The following is a 23,393-nucleotide window of genomic DNA, read 5'->3' on the forward strand; positions in this document are numbered from 1 at the left end:
TCTTTATCATTGTACAAATGTTGCACTGCCAGGAAGGGTAACTGTAGAACTGATAACTGATAACGATGTGTTTATCTGCATTTACGGCTACGACTCTCGCTCATATCGAACTCGGCCTTTATTCCGACCGGTTATAGCGAGTCCTCGCGAATTACCTCAGTTCGAATAATAACTTAGTGTCCATTATTCGTCGTTCTTAGGATTTTCTCAGTTACTAAGTTCGTGATTTCTGTCTGACTTCGGTAATCTGTAGATCGGAGAAGCATCGTTTACCGTCGAATAAATACAACATGTCTCAGTATGGTTCATGTATCAACTTGTTCCATAGACCAGACGTGATTTCCTATTCCCATCTCATTGTGAATTTCGTATCCCCGACAGAGTATTCAAAATAGTACCAAAAGAAGTATATCTACCGGACACCCAAACTCGAAGGTTTCGCTAAAAGATTATCGCAAGCGAATCACGGAAGGATGAAATCTTCTGTAGTAAACGATGACATGGTGATTTCCGCGACTACAGACAGCCCTATGATGGCGGATGTGGATAATGAGACGTGGATGGCTACCTACCAAGAACAAGAAGCCGCCCTTGTGGACCTGACCTGTTTTGTTGCCGCCCTACAGGTCATTAATAACTTTATTATCCAAATGGTACCATTACATTAATTCAATAATCTTCATTCAAATAACCCATCGAAAAATGCTACATCATTAGATGTATCTCCGCTACTTACTAGCGCGTACAATCTTCTAATCATAGTATCCTTTTATTAAATTATTAACATAGGTAATCACTTAGGGAGCCGTAACCGTAATGTACGGTTGGCGTAACTACATTCCAACGTGGCGCGTGTTCGCGAGCAAGTCTTCAAGGCCCTCACGTTACAAATTTGGTTACGGTTACGGTTCGCTAATGTGAATACCCGCTTAAGTCATAAAGCATTTCGCGTAGAAACGATACAAAATGAATCATTGGAAGTTTGTATACAAAAATAATTTCTTAAAAAAAACCTTGAATGCCTGCTAATGGAAAATGATTTAAAATTCATCTCTCGACTTGGATGTAAGCCTGCACGTCTGTAGCTACTACGCAATGGAATAGTTAGACAGAAACGTAGTTGTGTTTACACACCGTAAACTCGGTAAACAGTCTCCACATGACCGTATATATGTTCTCATGATGTATTCATGAGAAAGTATTTTTTACCATTCCCAAGAGTAAAGTCTATCTAATTTTATCGGAAAATTATAATTATTCCTCTCCGCGTCATAAATTATGTCCCGCCCTTTTATATTATTTATATTGGATATACTTATGGCTGAAAACTTGATTGTAAATGCTCAATAATTATTTTGATACAACTTTAATGATTACATCCCATTTGAGTAACATTTTACAACAAACGTATTAGCACGCGGAACCTTTCCATATCGTTGTAAGGCCAGGATTATTGTAATTTCGGATATGCAATGTATGCTGTGAGGTGCGTGGTCATTGACCCGATTATTGGGGACTTTCATTACATTGCGCCGGTAATACGTTACCAAGAGGTCTCAGTGCTCGTTCGTACCGACAAGTTGCTGACCGATGGATGGACTCTCGTATACTTCCTGCATTTTCATGGCCCTCAAATCTTCAAATCTATTAACCAACCTAATTTACCTTGATTTAAAACCTCATAAACGTGTATTGTATATTTTAGATACGTTAATATGTACTTCGTGACATATTTCTGAGGTTCCTAATTTATTTTTCATTGAATCTTACAGCAGGAGTTCCCAAAATTGTACAGCCATATAACTAAAATAAATATGTACATATATGGGAGAAGAACGCGAAACTCTAAATATTTTTTCTGTAAATTCGTTTACCGATATTATCCCTATATGTACTTGTCTATAGAGCTCTTTGCGTGTCTCTCCCAAATACCTTTTCTGATACCGCGCTTAAGCAGGTGGATGGCAGTATAAACCAGTCATGTACCTCTAATTCAAAACCCTTCCTTTCGATTTTTTTCTGTAACTTTATGATGTACCCCGAGATCTTGTAGAACCCGGTTTACTAAATATGTAACTTTTACATTATACCTATAAAGCTAGTATGACCGTTTTGTAGCTACATTTAAGAAAAATAGAAAACTAGAAATTAAAAAAAAAACAATCGGTTAAAAAAAAGTTACGTGTATAAATATTTTTTAAAACACTGTCGAGGTGACATTTTTACGATTGCGGCGCTATTAAAATCATCACAATAATTATTATGTGTTTTCTTTAGCCTTCACTTGGATTAAGATACATTTTACTAACTCGTCGAATTTAAAATACAAATCAAAAAATATATATGTGTTTGGACATAAAGATAATATTTTTATAGATTTAAAGATAATATTAATCTCTTTGGGAGTCTCAATCGCGAAATTAAAACTACGCATAAAATTCCTCTCTGCGTTTAATGTGGTCATGTGCTAGAAATAAGAACTATCGTCCACATTTATCGGGGATCGCAGTAAAATTTTAAGACCGTTTTGTACCTACATTTAAGAAAAATAGAAAACTATAAATTAAAAAAAACAATCGGTTAAAAAAAAGTTACATGTATTAATATTTTTTAAAACACTGTCGAGGTAACTTTTTTTACGATTGCGGCGCTATTAAAATTATCACAATAATTATTATGTGTTTTGTTTAGCCTTCACTTGGATTAAGATAATTTTTACTAACTCATCGAATTTAAAATAGAAATCAAAAAATATATATGTGTTTGGACATAAAGATAATATGTATTTATATAGATTTAAAGATAATATTAATCTCTTGTAAGACTACGTTGATGACTTAATTTATTATTAAATTGATGATAATATTTATTACGAGTATTATATTATCTTGGTGACATATAGCTCACTCCTTTCAAGAACGTCATAAATCAAAAAACTTGATTTTTCAGGAGAACGTTTTTAATGTTTAAAAATATAACGCAATGTATTGAAAATAAATATCAAGCCACTTATTGAACTTTTTACTGTGCAACAGATCTTTTAAGGTGAAACCTGAAGGTTTTTCTCTACTTGAAAAACATTTAGTTTATTTAAAAAATAATTAAACAATACCTTTTCTTCAAAATGCAAAAACAACATTTTCTGCCCTGTAGCGGGTAAATATAAGGTTAAAAATATGCCTCTTTCGCTGGGATATAGTACATTTTCTGGGCATTCCGAAAACATACACGACTAAAAATTGGCGATTTTTGATTTATGACGTTCTTGAAAGGAGTGAGCGATATACCTAAGTTTACAATTAATAATAAATAGTACCTACTTCAGATATTAATAGAAGAAGTCAATAATTGCTCTTAATATTATAAATGTATTATTTTATTCTCAATATTATTAATATTTCAAGTATTATTTTATTTATTCATTAATAATTCATTACAGTGAAGTACTCTTAATATAGAGTCAATGTTATTGCTATACTTAATTATTACAGTTCGATTTTTACTATCATATAGGTCTTATTTTCCTAATTGCATTTAAAAAATATTCAGCGATTTTGGAACAAGCAGCGCTGCGACGCGTCACATGCCAAAAAATCAACCAAATCATTCGAACCGATTTGAGAAACGTTTAGTTCATGTGTAAGCAAGCTCTTTCAAGTTATAATGACGATTTTCAAGCACTAATTTCTTCACTTGGTCGATGCTTTCTTCAGTATTCGACGTCGAAGAACGTCAAGGACGAGGTGAGTCTCTAACCACTCCACGACCTCTTTGAAAACCTTGTACCACTCGGATGCGATATAATAGAGTCACCGTAGGTTTTCTGCAACATGTTTAACGCGTCTGGATTATAAATTTAGTTCGCAACACAAGATTTAAGACAAATGTATGTTTTTCTCCATAGTAAAAATCGCCACACGTATTTTAGCACAACCAGCTCTTTCGACTGCTGACAACAAACTGCAACAAACTATGGTAAATGAAAGATTGCGCGTAAACTTAGCGTTCGTACAGTTGTGCCAGCTCAACAACAAAAAAATCTGAAAAATCATTTCCTTTGGCCTTTTAAAAAAAATATTATTTGTATAGACCTGAGACCTGATATTATGCAGACCAATAAATATTTCTTGGGTTTGCCCCTGGTTAAATGAATTAATTTTACTAAACATTTTTTTGTTTATTTTTCACAGTTCAAACGAATGCTGAACAAAGAGTTAAGCCACTTCTCCGAGTCCAGCAAATCCGGGAACCAGATTTCGGAATATATTTGCTCTACTTTCTTAGGTAAGTTTTTCTTATTTTATAACATACCGTAAAGTGGGTATACTTTGCACCATGGGTGATACTTTGCACCACCTTGTGTAAAGAAATTGTGGAGCTGGTCATCTCTGATACATGTCATTTTTCATTCTACTTTCTATTGTTTCTGATAGATGGGACTTCAATCTACTTTTTAGTTTACAGAAGTAACAGTCGGTGGCTATTGCTTCAATGCGTTTTTCCTGTCCGAACGTAAAGAAAGTTTTCTGTCTGAAAATTGTGTCTGAAAAAATCCAGTGTAATCAGTATACTGAAACAAGTTACAACAAGTGAGTGGTCTCTAAATCGTAGATAGGTAGGCCCTGCTTTTCTCAAATGCTATATTTTTTAGTTACGTTGTCAAGTTTATGTAAAAATAATCTTTTTTTAAGAACTGACTTGTATCGACCACATTTGGGGTAACATTGCACCAGGTGCAAAGTATCCAAAAAAGGCCATAGTTAATTAATTTGATGAAAAGTCTTAAAACGGCTAATACAACTTGACATTTTTGCTAAATATCTATAGGTTTTGTGTAGGTACTTACTTAATTCCTGATGGTATATTTTTTTCAAAAATGTCGAGAACACACAACCAGCGGCCTTATGCCAGACGATACTGCGATTTTACACCAAAGAGAGTAGAGCAGTGTTTGGAGGCCATTCGAAATGGTACAATCAGTCAAAAAAAGGCTGAAGAAATTTTCAAAATCCCCAGAAGGACGATTAAATATAAGCTCAAAAGATCAATCCTTCGTAAACTGCATAGTAGACATGAGTGAGTACGGTTTCACAGTGAGTGTTTTTAACATTCACTACATTCTAATAGCCTATTTGGATAGATTTGGCAGAAGAGTACGAATATTAAAGAACAACGTACCAGGCTCTGAATGGATAAGATCATTTTTGCAAAAACATAAAACCTTGACTGTTGCTAAAACTAGTCAGTTGCTTAATCGGTTGCCATCAAAAGCGTATGACGATGACGTGCGCCAGGGTTTTCAACAGTTTTTGGAAGAAAACAGATTCAACCCAAAGAATTCAGTCTTAAAACGCAGGAAAACGATACCGATAGAACCAGGTAAGAGCATTGCTCACGATCCAAATGTCGAAATGAACGTTGACGAGACACAAATGCTACCTGAACCAACTACATCAATGATCCCACCTTCCGCATCGAAACTTCCAGAATATCTAGCATTAACTGATAATAGTTCACATGGAAACTTTGAGGAAGAGGGAGAAGAACAAAAACGATGACTGAAACCAGTTATCGTATTTGTTCTTCCGTTTCATTAGGACCAGTAAAAAAGAAGGTGGGAAAATATGTCGTATTTCATTATAAAGGAGAAAAAATTCCGGGACAGATTTTGGAAATAAAGAAAGACAGAGCTGTTAAATCCATGCAGGAGAGTCTCAAATCGTGGAAGTGGCCGATGAAGGATAACTTTCTTCAATATTCTTGGAAGGATGTAGTGGGTTCCATAAAAGAACCGAAAATGCAATCCAAAAGAGGTTTCTTTACCGTCCCGGAACTTGACCATATTTAGACCTAATTTCATTTTAATTCCTATTACCTATGTAGTACGATATGTTTTAATATCCACCTTTTATTTTATATAATTTTAAACCTTCAGTATTGAAAAAAAAAACATTTTTGTTAAATTTTTCAATATTTAAAAAAAAAAATTCTATGAAGTGTCTTATTTTTCCAAAACTATACAATATTATAATCTGCATTTAGCGAACTGTGAGCCAAAACCCTACATAAGATGCAACGAAACTTGTAGGATAGTCTTTACTTTGCATCAATTTGGATTCTAGTACGAAAGGTGTAGAGAAAATATCATGGTGCAAAGTTGTACTTTACCCCGGGATACTTTGCACCAAAATATAAATATAAAAAAAAAATACAGGCAAAAAAGATAAAAATTTAAAAATGTATCAGACATGTTACAGGTATATGTGTTATTACATTGCAATAGTTGAAACCTCAGAAAAAGTAAAAAACCTGATCTGAATATACAATTTTTTGAAAAAATGCAGTATTTTGGTGCAATGTATACCCACTTTACGGTAACTTAACTTTTACATACTTACATAACATCAACAAAAAAATTTAACGCTAATGTATTTTTAAATATTTTTTTTTCAAGAGAAATATGAATATTTAAATTATACAAAAACAAGTATAATAATACTGTATTTCAGGAATAAGTTCTTTTTTATTTGGTCATTTTCTGAAAATATTAGTCACTAGATATTGTTTCCCATTTTATCGAATGATCAGTTGATAAGATAATACAAAATTTAATTTTAATTTGTTTACTATTTTTATGCTAACATAAAATATTTATAATACTTTCAGATAAACAACAAGAACTTGATATCCCATCACTACACGTTGAAGATGCAGCAGAAAGAGTTAGCAAGAAAAAAGAGAGGCCTCGTCATGCAACCGCCTCTAGTACTATGTCTCAAGTAAGTTTCTTCTTTTTCACTTGCATTAGGAAAAGATGATATTTTATTTCAAAGGTATCTTACACTTCTGCTTTTTAAAAATAGGTACCTTTATTATGACATATTTTCGATGTTGGTATCCCTTTCAGCGTATAATGTCAAACTCAAATGTCAAAATACTTTGTGCCAGGCTGTCAGTCAATGCATGTTTTGTTTCCCCTTTTTTATCAGTTTGTCGTATTTCGTATCGGACACATGGAAATTATTCGAAATATTGTAAAATATTTTACTCGTCAGATATGACTAACATTTTCATTAAAATTTTACATAAACAATGTCATTGTTGGTAGTAGTACATCATATTTTCCAGATTACATTTTAGGTAACCCATGAAATCTCAAGGTGCTCTTGTCTATGCATATAAATGTTTGGCACATCTGTAATGCCAGCCATGCTAAATAAGCAATATACATTCGAAAGTAGTGGAATATTTCTTAAGGTAAAATTGTTTGTGCAAATTGTTTATTTTTAGTAAATATGTACAATATCTTCGAGCCTCAGGCAGATGAAACTGGTTTCAGTCCTCATATTTTACTTATGCTTTTTATTAATAATCAAGATAAAAGTATTATTCATGTAAATGTAGTAGAGATAAGTTATTTGATGATTAATTCCAACAAAACCATACTCGCATATTATTGAATACATAAATATAATAATAACACATAATAGACACCACATTACTATTCTTATATACCTATCTAAATTAATTCACAAGGTACTATTGCTTATTTACTCTTGCTGCTTGCTCCATGGCTATAGCAATAGTAAAAATAAATTTACTTAACACCTTTTTAGTGATAGTCACGCCACCATAATCAAAACTAGTATGTGAAAGCAGATGTCTGTTGACTTGAAACCGAATCGGTATAATATCGTATGACGATTCCCTACCCGTTATTTCTAATAATATATTCAATTTATTTTTAAATGTTCCAATTTATTTCATTGACACATTGTTTGCGGGAAACACATTCTTAATTATTTGTTTTATCTAAATGAATAACCTGCAAAGCCTCTATTAGAGTCTTGTCTGCAGGTAGGATAGTAAGGATATGGAGGGTAAAATGTGAATAATACATCACAAACACCCAAACCAATTGAAAATAAATCTTTCTCGAATTTATTTTGCAATTGGCAGGAATCGAACCCGCAACGCCAGTTTCGCAGTCGAGCATCTACCCAACTACGCCACGGCGCCTGTCTGCTTAAATGCGACACTTATACGCATTTATTTGCTTATTTTTTAGTAGAGTACGAGATGCCTAAAAACTCTATACAGATCAGAATTAGATTTGCGTTTACTTGTGATTAGGTTACTTGTGATTAATATTAATTAGGGTTGGGTTAATGAAAAAATTGCCATACAGCAATGTGTTAATATGCAAGTAAATAGAGCGTGATATTTGGGCATGACAAAAAATAGGTCATCATCCAATACAACTCTAAATACCTAATAATTTATCTAGATTTTATTTGAATTAAGGGTGGTTTTGTTTTTGTTAACAAGTTTAAATAAAGAGAAAACTTAAATTCTACATTTTTACATACATCAAAAACCTAGCGGGACTCGCGTAGTTGAATAGTAACATGTTAATATATATTTTTGAATTCCTATTATTCCTTTGGGTTGTTATTTTTTTTCTTCACATAATAATTAGTTACTAATCTGTCAGATATCCGGTGTGAAGCGAGCCCTGACGCACACCAACAGCTTCACTGGAGAGAAACTGCCCCGCCATGGGGTGGAGAGCCCGCGCGAGGAGGAGCTCACACAGGTGCTGGAGATAGTAGACCGCTGGGGGATCGACATATTCAGAGTTGGCGATCTCACCAACAATCGCCCCCTTACTTGTATCGCTTACACAGCTTTTACTGTAAGTACCTTGTTTGTATTTATCTTATAATCAAAAATATGAGGTTTTGGTAGCTATTCTTATTCATTTATTAATAGCTGCTTTCGGTTTACGCGCGATGCGCCTTGTGCGTGTGAATGTCAAATAAGTAAGTTATACACATCTCGCTTGCGAATAGCGAGTATTTTTGCTTAGAATTTTCACTCATGATTTACATGAAATTAAAAGTAACTTTAAACATAAAGAGTAAATCCACTCACGAGTAGGCATAGACTATAAAAGTTATAAAGTTGAAGCCTGAGTAGGGACATGATAAGCGGTGTTGCATAAGCCAAAGCTAGATTTCAGAGTCACTTGGACATAAGGTAATTAAAAAAACCTCGCTTGCGGTCTTTTATGAAGTTTTTACAATACAATTGTATGATAAACCATGTTGGTGTAAAGACTGATAATAGTTTTTTTTTTATTGTTTACTCTATCAGACACTGCATTATTCACCCTGCAAATGATATGTTAATATCATAGGTGTGAAAAAAGATAAAAGTCAGAGCATCCCAGAGCTTACAACATTACAAAATTTCTAAACTGTCGGTGCCACAATCAGCAATACTTCCAAATCTATTGAAATGCTACCCATATGTGAAAGGTATCCGAGACCAATGCGTATATACAAGTTCCAAAAATTAATACAATAAATGTTCAATAATGGGCAAAATGGTAAATGTTACACAAGTATATAAAGTGATCACTTAAGCTAGCTAAATGGCAGGTCCTGGGATACTCAGACATTCATCTTTTTTCATATAAAAAAGATAGATGTTTCATCTTGAGGTTAAGACACCTATAGTATTGACTAACAACAGGTTTATTAATTTATAATATTTCATTTACACGGTTCCATTGAAAACTCAAATGTTCTGTAAAAAAATACTGCCAAATTGCCAGTATTTCAAAATACCATGAACTACATAAGCAGAGTGATGCAAGTGTGATATAGTTAATATTGTGTTCTATTATTGTATTGAATAGAGCATAAATGTGGCATTTAACCTAAACACATAAGAATTACTATGTAATTTTCCTTTAACATTGGAGTTATGAATTCGTATACTTAGCAAAATGTATGTGTCCACATAAATTATTTTATTTATTAGAATTCTGAGTATGTAATTGTTATTCCATAGATTGCATAAGTATTTGTGGTATAAGTTTTTATATCTATATAAAGACAGCAGTGAGCAATGTTGGTCTCAGACCAATTAAGTTATATTCTCTAACTTCTTTTAAATAAAACAATAAAAGTAATATAAAAAAACAAACAGTATATTAAAGTGATCAGTGTGATCCAGTCCATAAATTTAGTTTTATTTATTTTCAGAACCGCGATCTGTTGAAGAGTTTGATGATCCCATCCAAGACATTCATCACATTCATGATGACCCTGGAAGACCATTACATAAAGGACAATCCGTTTCACAACTCATTGCATGCGGCGGACGTAACGCAGAGTACTCACGTGTTGCTCAACACGCCCGCGCTGGAGTCCGTGTTCACACCGCTGGAGGTGTGCGCCGCTCTGTTTGCGGCGACCATACACGACGTAGATCACCCCGGCCTTACTAACCAGTTCTTGATCAACTCCAGTTCGGAGCTAGCCCTTATGTATAATGACGAATCGGTGCTCGAGAACCATCATCTGGCCGTCGCTTTCAAACTCCTTCAGAATGAAGGGTGCGACATCTTCATCAACTTTAACAAAAAGCAACGTCAAACGCTTCGCAAAATGGTGATAGACATGGTGTTATCGACAGACATGTCTAAGCACATGAGCCTGCTGGCCGACCTTAAAACTATGGTTGAAACTAAGAAAGTGGCCGGATCGGGAGTTCTATTGCTAGATAACTATACAGACAGGATACAGGTGCTAGAGAACTTGGTGCACTGCGCAGACCTCAGTAATCCCACCAAACCGCTACCTCTGTACAAGAAGTGGGTGGCGCTACTCATGGAGGAGTTCTTCCAGCAAGGAGACAGAGAACTGGAACAGAAGATGGATATCAGTCCTATGTGCGACAGGCACAATGCCACTATTGAGAAATCTCAGGTATTATTCTTTTTTACACCCTTATATTCTCTTTACAGTTATTTCGTGGCAGCCACAGGTCTATTAGACCCACATTTACAACTACAACCATAGAGACGTTCACATGAAAATGCTATTTTTATATCGCAAGACAGTCGTTTATCATGTGTTACCCGTGTAATGCAATTATTAATTTCCGTTAAAAAAAGATAAATTTTTTAAATTACAATTACGTTTTTCAATTTTGTGTTTGATGGTTTCCACTACATTTTTTTTAAACACATTATTACACGGTTTTTATAAGTGAACAAATAAAATAAGGGTTAAAGTTGTTCTAATAATTTGAAATGGTTTGAATCAGGTGGGCTTCATCGACTACATAGTGCATCCTCTCTGGGAGACTTGGGCGGACCTGGTGCACCCCGACGCGCAGGACATTCTGGACACGCTAGAGGAGAACCGAGACTGGTACCAGAGCATGATCCCGCCCTCGCCGCCGCCCGCGCCACTCGATGACCCGCCACCCTTGGCCGATCGGCCCGACAGCCGGTTGGACAAGATCCGCTTCCAGGTAGGTGGCGCCTCGGTTCTGGTCTGCTAGCTACGCTATACGACATGTCTCGGCGTCGGCGACTGACCCCTCTCGCCTGTTGCAGGTCACGCTGGAAGAAGGAGAGGGCTCGGAGGGAGAAGGCGGGATGTGACGGAGACTGGCAGGCCTGTGCAAGAAACTGACGGCGAAAGTTCAGGGCTGGTGGCGCTTCCGACAGTGAAGCGCCCACTCTCGTCAGGAGATACTCTGTATTGTTTCATTATTATTACGCTGCTCTCTCTTGCCATAAAACTGTTTTCTAGTGTGCCGATTCGGGGCTGTGCCCCAGTCTGGCTGACGAAGAGCGAGTCCGACTGCTTATAAACGCGATGACGGGGATAGCTTTTCTATGTAGTCGTAATTTAATAAATGTGCGTTGTATTTTATTTCTCGAGGGTTTTATGAAATATACATTTGCATTTGACTGGAGATTATGCTTCGAATGTCGGCAGGTGTAATTATCGAGGTTTTTGCTGATACGAGTTACAACAGTTTTGAAATAGCTAAGAATGTTAACAAAAATTTAAATTAATATTTATTTGTCAAGACATAGTATAAGTGTTTAAAATTTTAACTCAGTGTTTGTTGTTAATCCCTTTGTATTTATCATGTTCCTTTTTTCTTTTTTAAATGTTATTATTATCATAAATATATTTATTTCAGTTGAGCTGAATATAGGCAGGTCCTGTTAAGTCTATTAATCAGTTTTCTCATCATTTTATCTCTGGCAGAAAATGAAGGATATAATCTCTTACACTTTAAGATCTTGCGATAGATCTCTTGCACTAAGGATAGGGAGTACCAAGTACTAAACGATCATATTGTATGACAATACTGAAATAGATAGTGCGCTCTTTATCGGGTCCTATTGGATTATTTATTTGAATAGCCTATTTATTGACAGATTTTATAGAGAAATGATCATTGTAATATTGGACAGTTTTATATGTAGCAAAGTATCTGTAAGCAAACTATCTATTGTTCAGTGTTGCTTATTTGGCTACCACCAAGATCAAAGTGTTCCTTTAATGAATAAGTAAACCTTATGATTTCACAAAGTTCTATCATTACAAGAGACATACGCAGAACCGACTCACTCGATCCACACGTCGTAGCAAGTGTACTTTAAGCTTCAGAATAGATTGAGTTGTGTATGTACAGATACAGGTGCGGGCTTAGGATACTTGGACCCTATAGCGGACACGCTCAGTGTTCAATATATTATTCTGCAAATATTTCTACATGTATATGTGTGCATATTTATTAGTTTCCTCACAGCAAGATTGAATGACTGAATGTACATTACATAGAAATAACATTTGATCATCGCCAAATCTCAACATTTCTGTATGTAATAATCCGCGTAATGAGTTAAGAAAGCTAAATTTGATCTGCAATGCTGGACATTGCGTGTTAAATTTACTTGCAAATTGGAATAGTATTTAATTAGTTATAAGGATCAATGTGTCTAGAGTTAACATGATATATGGATTAAAGCAGGGTGTTTCACCACTTAATTAAGGTAGTGTTATGAAATGAGATATTAACACTGTTCTGTTGACAATTCAGTTGGACCTGATGCACATTTCTAATCATGAAAACCCAAAATAACAACTGTTGTATTTGTCAAATGAAGCTGACAACTTTTATTATACCAAACATGTAATATTTTCTTTTCCAATAGAACACATTTTAAGTAAATGTCTTATATAATAGAACGATTAATGTATTTAGTACTTCCAACTGATGTGGGGTTTCAACAATTCGAGTACAATGTATTTAGTACTTCCAAATGATGCGGGGTAATCCCGCTGGAAAGGAACCAAAAACCTAGATAAAATTACTAATCACAATACATATAACCAAATTATAGCTGTAACTACATAGCATCCTTAACAAAATAAAGATATTTCTTGCGTGTGATGACATTTTGCTAATGTTTTATGTTTTAGGTAGTCCAATACAAAGATAATTAATTGTTTAAAATGTGTATATCAATAGTTTATAGAAAACGTATCAGTGTCCACAAAACTTACCATTGGTTGCTGGTTTGGGTATCAAATCCATACCCCGAGCTTTGTAGCCCGTAGTTTATCTGTTTACTGTTCACGCACAGTGTTGCTATAGACAATTCAGTCATGTTTCTATACTTTCTCATTTTGCTTTACATGTGATACCAAGACTAATCCTAGTCTTACTTCAGTTATAATATACAACAGTTATTTCAATATGTGAATTAAATCATCAACAAATACAATAATCTAATATATCTCTTGTTTTATTTACCAAAAACCTTTTCAACGTCTATTATGTGCCAGAATTCATCATTCATCATTTTTTCAGAGGCTCAATGCATTGTCTGATTCTAAACTATAAAGGCCAGCATCCATGAAGCCCAGGTCGACTGTTTTGTGAATACCTCTAACCAACCGCCGCCACCAAACTCAAAAGTGGCGAGTTTGATTCCCGTCAATTGCAAAAATAAATTCGAGAACGATTTATTTTCACTTGGTCTAGATTCAATAAATTTAGTTATATTTTCTACACCTCCATCCATCCTTATTGAAATATGAAATTATACTCAAGGATCAGCATTTACTTTAAACCAATTAATGCTCAAGCGACAAGACACTGATGGAAAAAATATGTGTGGAAGTCGCAAGTTTGATTCCCAAAGTGTGTGAAAATAAATAGTAGTGATTTTACACTCTAGGATTGATTTAATATTACCATGGACTGGTCCCTGAAGCGTAAGCACCTTGCATGAAGATGTAAGTAACAATCAAGATAACACTGCGTCAATATGATGCAGTACCCTATGCATTGGGTGCGGACAAGGATTAGAATGAGAAAAAATACAGAAAACTACAAATTTACCCTGGCAGCATCTGGTTGAAATTAACTTTTAAAGACTAAAAGAAATCGCACCGTTTCATTTATTTTATAATAAAATACCAATGAATCTATTACAAATAAATCACAGATTTTTTAAAACATAGTATGCAATACTACAGTATTACTACATATGGTATTAAACTTCAACAAAAATATAACATAAAGGTTTTTTTGTATATGCAGTATTAAATCAATTAAAATATATTTCATTTTTATTCTTTCATCTATGTTTAATTAAATACAATAATATACGCATAACAATTATAAAATATTAAAAATAAGATAAAATTTCTATGACTATTATAAATTTTAAAAATACCTCAAGAATACTATTACAATTCTATGTAAATGTCATTGTTAGTATGTACATCAAGGAAGCAATCAGTCCAACAAAAAAATTTTCTTGTGTAAAAAAAATTAAAACATTACACAAAAAACAAAGTAGATTCATACAAACGGTTCAGTTGGTAGGTACATATGTAAAAGAAAATATCAGATAATTAATACGTCGGAACCAGAAGGTAAGAGATAATATTATTATGCTGGAAATATTGCTCCCCAGTATTGTTTGATAAAATTAGTAGAAAAATGAAACTGGGATGTTCGTTCATTAACAGCTTTAAGGCTGCAATAAAGATAGATTTTGATATTTTGCTATGTAGAACTTGTAAGTGAATTTACAGAAATCAACGTGTTCAGATAATCGGTATCATGTTGTCATGTTCCTTTGAATTTTTAAGATCTTTTTGATACTTTTACATGATTTTTTTACTAACCCACATTAATATTAAGTAGGGTAGACGGGAAGCGGGTGTGTGTACATATGCAGGTGCTCCTAGACTCGAGCCACTCTGCCCTCACACACCCTTATACCGGCCTGCAATTGGCATGAAAATGTAACATTTGGTTTTTGAGATTCAAACTGCAACTTATCTCAAAAACAAACAATGTATTGATTTGCACATGTTATTTAAAGATCATTAAGGATATTTTTATCTCTGTGCCCTTTAAAAATGGAAAAAAAATTAAACGGCTACCTCATAGCATATATTGAGATACACTGAGACAGTATTGACTTTTTATAAAAAGATAATATTTCAAAAAAAAATATTTAAAAAATAGAAAGCAAGCATTATGAACTTGACAATATTGTATTCAACCTTTGGTGCATTTCTCTGGCTAGCTTTATTTCGCACTTAGAAATATCACTGTCAAGATGAACTTGTACAGTTTTACATGAACATTTTGATATTGGCTTAGGAACATTTTCAAATGTACTTCCATATTCGGAACAGATATCACATTTTTGCCAATCGTGAGAATCTTTTATTTGATTTGTAAGTCCTCCATTTCCGTCTCGATTAAAAAACATCACAGATGGCGCTGAACTGGAAAATAAAAATCATAATACAGTGAACAATGGGCGGAGTAGAGAGTGGACCATTATTTTAACTTCAGGTTTCTAATAGGATAGCGCTCGCGATTGCGTCCCACTGCATGTTGCGCTAAACATTATCCAAGATAGCAAAGTGTAGAGACTGCCAGGACCGCTATAGAAGGAACTGCTACCATTAGTATATATTTACTTGTTTATTTATAAAACTTCTTACCTACACAATAAATGTGCACTGGCAGGCTCATTGTTTTAAAACAATATCTTCTAACCAATACTGGTCAAGGTATGTTAATTGTCATGGTAACTATTGTGCTTTGTCAAGTAGTAACAATAACTTACTTATATGTAATGTAAAAAAAAATATAAAAATAGAATAAAACATAAAATTATAAATTTATAAAAAATAATAATTCCAATATTGTTTTTACAATTTCTTTATTAAAAATTGAAAACATAATTTGTGTCCCTTACAGTTGTTATTTTTATATATTCTATGCAAACTACCTGTTTCTTGGAGAGTGACAAACTTGGCGCTGCCGTCTAGATGTCGTGTCTTCTAGAGTATAACTAGAGTAACACTCGCATTTAAGTTTACTGTCTGCTTCGCTCGTTGTCTTAGATCGGTATGATAAATTTGACAATTGATGAACCGATGAGTTTTTGTAGTGTACCCTCATGGAGGTGTTCTGATCACTAGTCTTCGGAAGGGACGTTTTCTCATCTTTTTTTTTGAGTGAAGCTTTCTTGGAAATCTCAATTTTGGGAGCGAGTATTCCCTAAAATTTCCATTTAACAATATAAATACAATATTATTATGACTTTATTTTTTTTCAGCAGACTCAATTGAAGTGTTATAACTTTATGATGTAGTCACAAACTTGTTGTGACATTCTAGTCATCGGTATAATAATAAATTATTCCTAACACTGATCTCTTCCAGGAGGTATAGCAGTAAAATAAAATAGCATATACTTTTCCAAATAATAAATTGGGCAGTTTGACCAAATCTAGGACACTGCTAGTAAAACTGTACAAATGGTCACCTTGGGCAAAAGTCACTTAGTAACAAAAATTCAGTCACATTTAATGTTTAAAAGTGTCCACCTCTAGCAACCATGAGATCTCAGGTTCAATTTAACATAATTATGAATTTAATATTACCCTGAAGCGCATGGACTGATCTTGTCTTTGTGTATTTAGAGATCAAGTTAATGCTGGATAAATTATTGGTGTCTCATTGTAATTATTGGTATGGTTAGATTTGCACCCATCCACTCTTTTTTCTTTATTATTTTGAATAATTTTTTATAATTTATAATTATAAAGTAGTGAACCTATGTATTTTATAATTTATAACCATTATTTTATCTCTTAAGCAAAACCAATTATCACAACTCATACACAGGTGTCATTGTGAGTAAAAATTAAATATTAATAAAAAATATAAAAAATACAGTAGTGTATAAAATTATAATTTTTTTTTTAAACTGTCAATCCTACAGAAAATGAATGGAAAAACAGTACCGGAAATATGGGTGAGGGTTTCATCAATAGGTCGACTTCTGTTTCAATGCATAAATCCGGTTGGTAAAGTAGATCCTCTAGAACCCCAACATAAGTTGCAAGAATTCGTCCTTTCCCTTCTTCTATATCATCAGACCATTGTACAAGTTCACAGTATACTATTTCATCCGCTAGAAATGTTGATCATATATTCAATTTAAAGTAAATATGCCAGCATTCAGCAATCTTGGGTGTGTTATTCCGACATATTTAGCTAGAGTGAAATGTCGGTAAGATAAAAAATATAATAAATTTTCATATAATAAGTAACATAGTTATTACAATACATATTTAAATTTCTCCTTCTTCTGGCCAATGTCCGCATCCAAGAAGTGTATGCATTTATACATCAAGGTGATCATTCCTGCGTTGGAGACTATGGATATAGGCACTCCTATATTCATGAGTCTCGAACGTAGGAATGCGTTCGAGAATATTCCTCTGAATATGCTAAATGGAATGGAGACGACATAGGTGAATGAGCTGAGGGTGCTTTATGGGAAACATTACTGCTATATGGAAAAGAAAATGGAGGAGAAATAATACATACTACAGGAGAGGAAAAGGAGAATACCTAGGGCACTCTGGTGTGCATATCCGTACTCATAGTAGCTTGTGTAGGCTGTACACTGCTTATATGTATGAGTACCTCGAGGATTGCCTTCAATGATGGTATTTTTGGTGTTATGATTTTCAGATACATAGTTATAAATGTTTATATGACAAAACATAAAATAATAAATATTTGTTAGTGCAGGTTAAGCATTATAATGAAGCAGTGAGATTATTTGAAGATAATCACGGGACTTGATAATTAATTAGGCAGGTGCACAACTTTGTAAATATGAATGGACCATAGCTTACTTTCTTTGTGGATTAATAAAATAGCATTCATTCAATCTTACCCAATAAACCGTGTATACTTGACTGTGATTTGATATCTTTGAAATCTTGATTAAATTTAAAAGTGGAGTTAAAAATCAAAGGAAATATTGGTTTCACAGCTGTTGTTCGAAACTTATTCTCTAGTGTTTTAAAAGATAGCGATACAAGGCCTTTTGGACACAGCCATACACCGGGACAATTAATCTGGAGAATAGTAAATACACAAAGTAAAATTAATATATGTTTATAAATACTAATATTTTTTTAAAAGAATCAGTTATTTACTAGACAAAGTACATTAATTAAAAGGGACTATGGTAGTCAGGGCAAAAGCTTACAACCTGTTATTGGCTGGAAGTAATCACTTTATACTTTTTGTAGTATTCACCATTCTACCCATGATTGAACTTCCATACTAATGAATTATCGAAACATCTTTTGTGACAAGGGACACTGTGTGTGATTATTTTACTACCATCTGTTGGATTTTGTATGAAGTAATATAAAATGAAGTCTGCCTTTTAGGAAAGGTTAGCTTTATGGTTAGCTTGTTTTTGTATGTTAGTACCTGGTTTTATTTCTAGAGAGTATAAGATAAATAATGGTGATCTTTCACTCAAATATTTATTTAATATCCTACTGGACTGGTCTCTGAAGCGCAGAAATCACCTTGCCTTTATATGATTAATAATTAAGAAAATGCCATGTCAATATTATGAAGTGCTCTATGCACCACTGGATGGGTATATGGGTTACAAGAAAAGAAGAATAAACTATTAAAGCAGCAATCTTCATTGAATTATTGCAGATTCTATCTAAACAACATATCCTACTAGGCAACGCCTGAAAAATGCCACTTGAAATTTTTGCAGACCCATTTATTTATATTGACAAAATTATTATTTCCTATTGAATATTGTTTAAAATGATTTGTTTCAAATATTTCTAAATGTACCTGTCCGGAGTTTATAATATCAATTGGAATTTATTAATGCCCCCATGTATAAAGATGTGTCTAGCGGTATTTATCTGCAGGTGCCCATTTACAGTCTGATGGACAATATTGACCACATTAGGAATCCTTATTTAAAATAACCATTAATGAAGTATTTCGTACATCTAAGGATCATACTAAGGGGTAATAATTTGTACCCGCTCTCTGGTAAAATCTGACTAAGTAAACTAAAATCTTTAAGTAAATTCAAATAATACATATGTTTCATTTGGAAAATAAATTTTGCCAACCTATGACGAAAAATCTTTTTCATATTGACACTATTTCACTGTCATTTTTTAAATTAAATTTTTATACATTGGCAACCTTAACAAAATGCCAAAAAGTTTTACATGATTGGAAAAACTAGTGAAATGAGGGTGGATCTTCCCCTGATTCATGGATAAGATTGTTTTCAAATAACAATAATATTTCACAAATATGGAAGAAAAATATCCATGAAAAGTATTTTTTAAATATCATCATGTTTTTTACGTAATAAGTTGAAATAATACTTACACTTCGCACTGTTAATTCAACTGTCAGAATATAGTTATTGTTAGACATAGTTGTTTTGTTCATTTATGTTTTATATCATTATTTTCATACTACATTTCATTTTGAAATAAAGTATAACGATCTTTACATTATTGTTTTATAAATAAAACTTAAAAAGTTTATTTGGCTGTATAATTTCATGCTAAAATGATAAATTAATCTCTGAAATCGATCACTTTTGACACAGGTTACAAACCTGCCAGAAACCAACCCATTGTAAAAACCACGAGTAAATGGTAACAATATTCTAGTTGGAATCTAACTCGATTGTTGCTATGGAAACGGCACTCAAGCGAAGGTAAATTTTATGGCTGTGCAAGTTCTGCCGAAAACCGCTAAGTTTACGAGGTATACGAAATTTGGCACCCATGTCAAAACTTTACAATAATTATAAACCATATAGACTTCGACTTAATATTCGACTCTTCACTGCTCCTAGTCTCTTGATTTATTTTGACTTGGCAAAGTATGCAAACCATGTAAATTGTATATCTTTGCTGCTTTGAATTTGACGTTTGCGTATTTTTAACGCAACAATAACGTTCATGGTAGAATTTGCAACTGATTCGTTTGATTAAGGTTATGTTTTATAGTTGATAACAGAATTTTAAACCGTATTCTATGAGGAAACAAATGGGTTAACCACTACAACCGCTTAAATTGTCAAAACGTCTCACGTTTCCACCCTCGCGATGCCGGTTTACAGAATTTCCATATTTACATTGCATCGACGGCGAATGGTGAATACACAGAAATATAATATCTGAACCAAATTTCCCACCTCGTGGCTTGTATTCAATGATATAAATAAAACATTGAACTCTTTGTAAATGGAAACATAGTTTCCAACCATTTTAAACCACCAAAAAGGTTTTTAACGATTAAAACTGGTTGAAAACGTTTTAATCCGAATTTGCATATACGAGTTAACCTTAATTTTTTAGTTACACATAATTTGGGAATCCCAAAACCTAAAACACTTGGGAATCCCAAATGGAGATTCCAAATGGAATTTTACAATTCATTTGAAATAGAGTGTTATCAGTTTAAAATTCAGCGAATTTCGCAAATAAAAATTATTGATAATTTTTTTTAAATATAATTTTCATGAAAATAAAAAGAATTTTAAAAAACAGCACGGTACACGTGATGAAGTGAAACTTCTTTAAAAATGAATAACAGAGATTTAATGCAAGAGACACGCAGAGAGAAAGAGAACTAAAAATAAATACTATGCAAAATGCTTGTAAAAATATTGTTCATTCAATATTTACAAAGTCATTGAATGGTGCCTAAATTGGTAATACTCATAAATGGTTTGTTATAACTAAAATATGCAATATATGTTCGTGATTCGATATTTTCGAGATAACGAAAAAAAATCATCTTTTTTAGTTTCGGTTTTTGTTTTTTAATCGTTGGGTTTGTTAAATAATATATTTTTTTTAATTGAACTTCCTAACTTCCAAGTGACTCTGAAACCTCACTACGGCCTATGCAACACCGCTTATCATGGCCCTACTTAGCCTTCAACTTTATGAGTTTTATAGCCTAGATATATGTATAAAGTTATTTTAATTTCATGTAATTCATGGATCAAATTTATAGGCAAAAACGCCTGCTATCTCGCTTAATGCGTGCATAACCTAAAATTCAAAGTCAGTAATGAAGTTACTTAGGTGTATGATTTCAGTTCTATGATTCGACTTGTGAGCTTACATAGGATATGTTATGTTAAATGTCACTTACACAACGCTCTTTATATACATATATAGCGTCTGACATATTATACATCTGCAACTCGCGCATGCGCGACATTATCTTATTCTATCGCTCTGTATCGTTGCTTGCTCCACTCCCGTGGCTTCGAAATGTATAATTCTCTTCCTCATTCTCTCTACGTTATACCTTTCTTCTCTCTCATGTAACAAAATGTGCCTAACAAACGTGACGTGTCTTTGAAATTTCACTTACAATTCTCGTCCGATTATCGATTATCGTATCACCGTCTAAAATATTTAACATCAACAATATCAAATATTCGAAAATCAAAAAAATCGACATCAGAAATTTGATAAAATAGAATTTCAACTTTCAAGCGCTCCCAGCGGTGCATAGGGCACTGCATTGCACCGACGCAGTGTTATCTTGGTCGTCAATAATGTGACGGCCGGGAAATCACCTGTAATCACTTGTATTTCTATTGAATCCTACGGAAATCGAACCGGGAACTTGTTAAACGCCCTTCTCTCCGTAGGCAGGCATAAAAATAATAATTTAAAACTCAACATTGATCTCATAAATTTAAAATGTTGTGGTATCAAAAACTCTAAAAAATTAAAATCGTTATCAATTTATACAATTGTTTCATATCTCTTCGTTTATTGAAAGTTTCACTTCAAAAACATACGTAGGGTAAATTACAATAAATACTAAATTCTCTAGAGTAAAAAAAACATGGAAACCGCCCGTGTGCTAGTAGGCTAACAGTGTAATCACTTTTGCAATTTTTAAATTAAAAAAGAACCGTTATCGAAGGACAAGCACTAAAATTTATTATAATTACTAGTATGTATATGGTAATTGTCAGATATAATTATACTATAATCTGTTTGTCGTCAATCCAGTTTCTGAAACATGTTTAATGTCCCCAAATTACAGGAATCATGAATTTTAAATGAAATAATTTTCAAAATTATTTTCTATCCAACGTCAAAAAACTGAAAAATATCTCTTCAAACCAGATGTTCACATGTTAAGCAGACAAGTACCTAATAATTAGTCGTTTGTCCCCTTCTCCGTGGGTGTGTATCTGTGTGATGATTGGTTTGCTTCTTTCATGGTCAGTCTCCACACGTTTCTATCCTCCGCCCTTCTCTTCAACTCGGGGTACCCGCTACAGTGTATGTCGAAGATAATTTGGTTCATGTAGTTTAATCAAGGCCACCCTCTATAGTTTGTGTCTTCACACACGCCTTCCGCAATCGTAAGGAACCTGGGTGTCTTATATTACAGCCTATTCATTTGTCTCGCGGTTGTGTTACTTTATTTAGTAAGTATCTAGACTCCCCAGCCCTACTTAATTCCTCGTTATTCCCTGCATGTTCCAACCAATTCCCATCATGCACCTGTAGCACCACTTTTAAACACTTCCAGCAACCCCTATTCTGCCTGCCCAATAGTCTTACGTTTTGCTTCCATACAACAGATGCTCCAAACTAAAAGTCTCTTTTCCTCTCTTCCTGCGACCATCCATTTAGATTTTCTTTACTTAAAGTCATATTATATTTTGCTGTCAATACTGTTTCCACTGTACTTAACGCTTTATGAAGGTCATTTTCAGTGTCGGCAATCAGTGCTATATTGTTTGCATACCTGATCATGTCTATCATCTGACCCGTAATGAAATTTTTACCATATTTTCTGTTAGTTTGTCAATGGCTTGCTGTATCTGATAGTAAACAGCTCTGGTAACATTGAGCAGCCTTGTTTTACTCCTTTGCTAACTATTGCTTCTACACAACTCTCCCCGTTAAGTATTACCGCCATTTCTTTCTATTACAAGCTCTTCTGTCCTCATCGAATGAAATATGTCAGAATTCCAAATTTGATATATTCGTTCAAAGTAAAAATACCCTCTGTAGTCTTTATCGCCACGTCAATAGCTTTTTACAACTCTTTAGTACTTACCTACATGCGCGTTTTAATTTATTACATTTTATGTTTCAGGCAATACCATTATCAGATCATATT

General features: G+C 33.6%; 2 protein-coding genes across 6 annotated transcripts in view; one reads left to right on the forward strand and one right to left on the reverse strand.

Annotated features, from left to right (window-relative positions):
- The window catches only part of LOC148301885 (3',5'-cyclic-AMP phosphodiesterase-like), a 272,811-nt gene extending 259,195 nt beyond the window's left edge, over positions 1 to 13,616 (forward strand). For all 5 annotated transcript variants that reach the window (XM_088272552.1, XM_088272550.1, XM_088272551.1 and 2 more), the window contains 6 exons: positions 4,191 to 4,284; positions 6,667 to 6,779; positions 8,495 to 8,695; positions 10,053 to 10,778; positions 11,119 to 11,328; positions 11,414 to 13,616. In XM_088272552.1, coding sequence (XP_088128678.1) covers positions 4,191 to 4,284; positions 6,667 to 6,779; positions 8,495 to 8,695; positions 10,053 to 10,778; positions 11,119 to 11,328; positions 11,414 to 11,461 — 1,392 coding nt within the window. In that variant the 3' untranslated portion in view covers positions 11,462 to 13,616. The remainder of the gene's footprint in view (positions 1 to 4,190; positions 4,285 to 6,666; positions 6,780 to 8,494; positions 8,696 to 10,052; positions 10,779 to 11,118; positions 11,329 to 11,413) is intronic.
- Positions 13,617 to 15,239: 1,623 nt separating this feature from the next.
- LOC148301889 (uncharacterized) lies at positions 15,240 to 19,801 on the reverse strand. Its single transcript, XM_088272557.1, has 5 exons — positions 19,602 to 19,801; positions 18,109 to 18,292; positions 17,165 to 17,334; positions 16,145 to 16,416; positions 15,240 to 15,632 (listed from the first exon to the last, which is right to left on the reverse strand). Exons 1-5 carry the CDS (start codon positions 19,662 to 19,664, stop codon positions 15,377 to 15,379), a joined length of 945 nt encoding a protein of 314 aa, XP_088128683.1. The 5' UTR covers positions 19,665 to 19,801; the 3' UTR covers positions 15,240 to 15,376.
- Between the last annotated feature and the right edge of the window lie 3,592 nt (positions 19,802 to 23,393).

The sequence above is a fragment of the Brachycentrus maculatus genome, unplaced genomic scaffold (assembly GCF_059751285.1).
Source record: "Brachycentrus maculatus isolate JH-2025_06_01 unplaced genomic scaffold, ASM5975128v1 h1tg000508l, whole genome shotgun sequence".
In the NCBI taxonomy this organism is placed as follows: domain Eukaryota; kingdom Metazoa; phylum Arthropoda; class Insecta; order Trichoptera; family Brachycentridae; genus Brachycentrus; species Brachycentrus maculatus.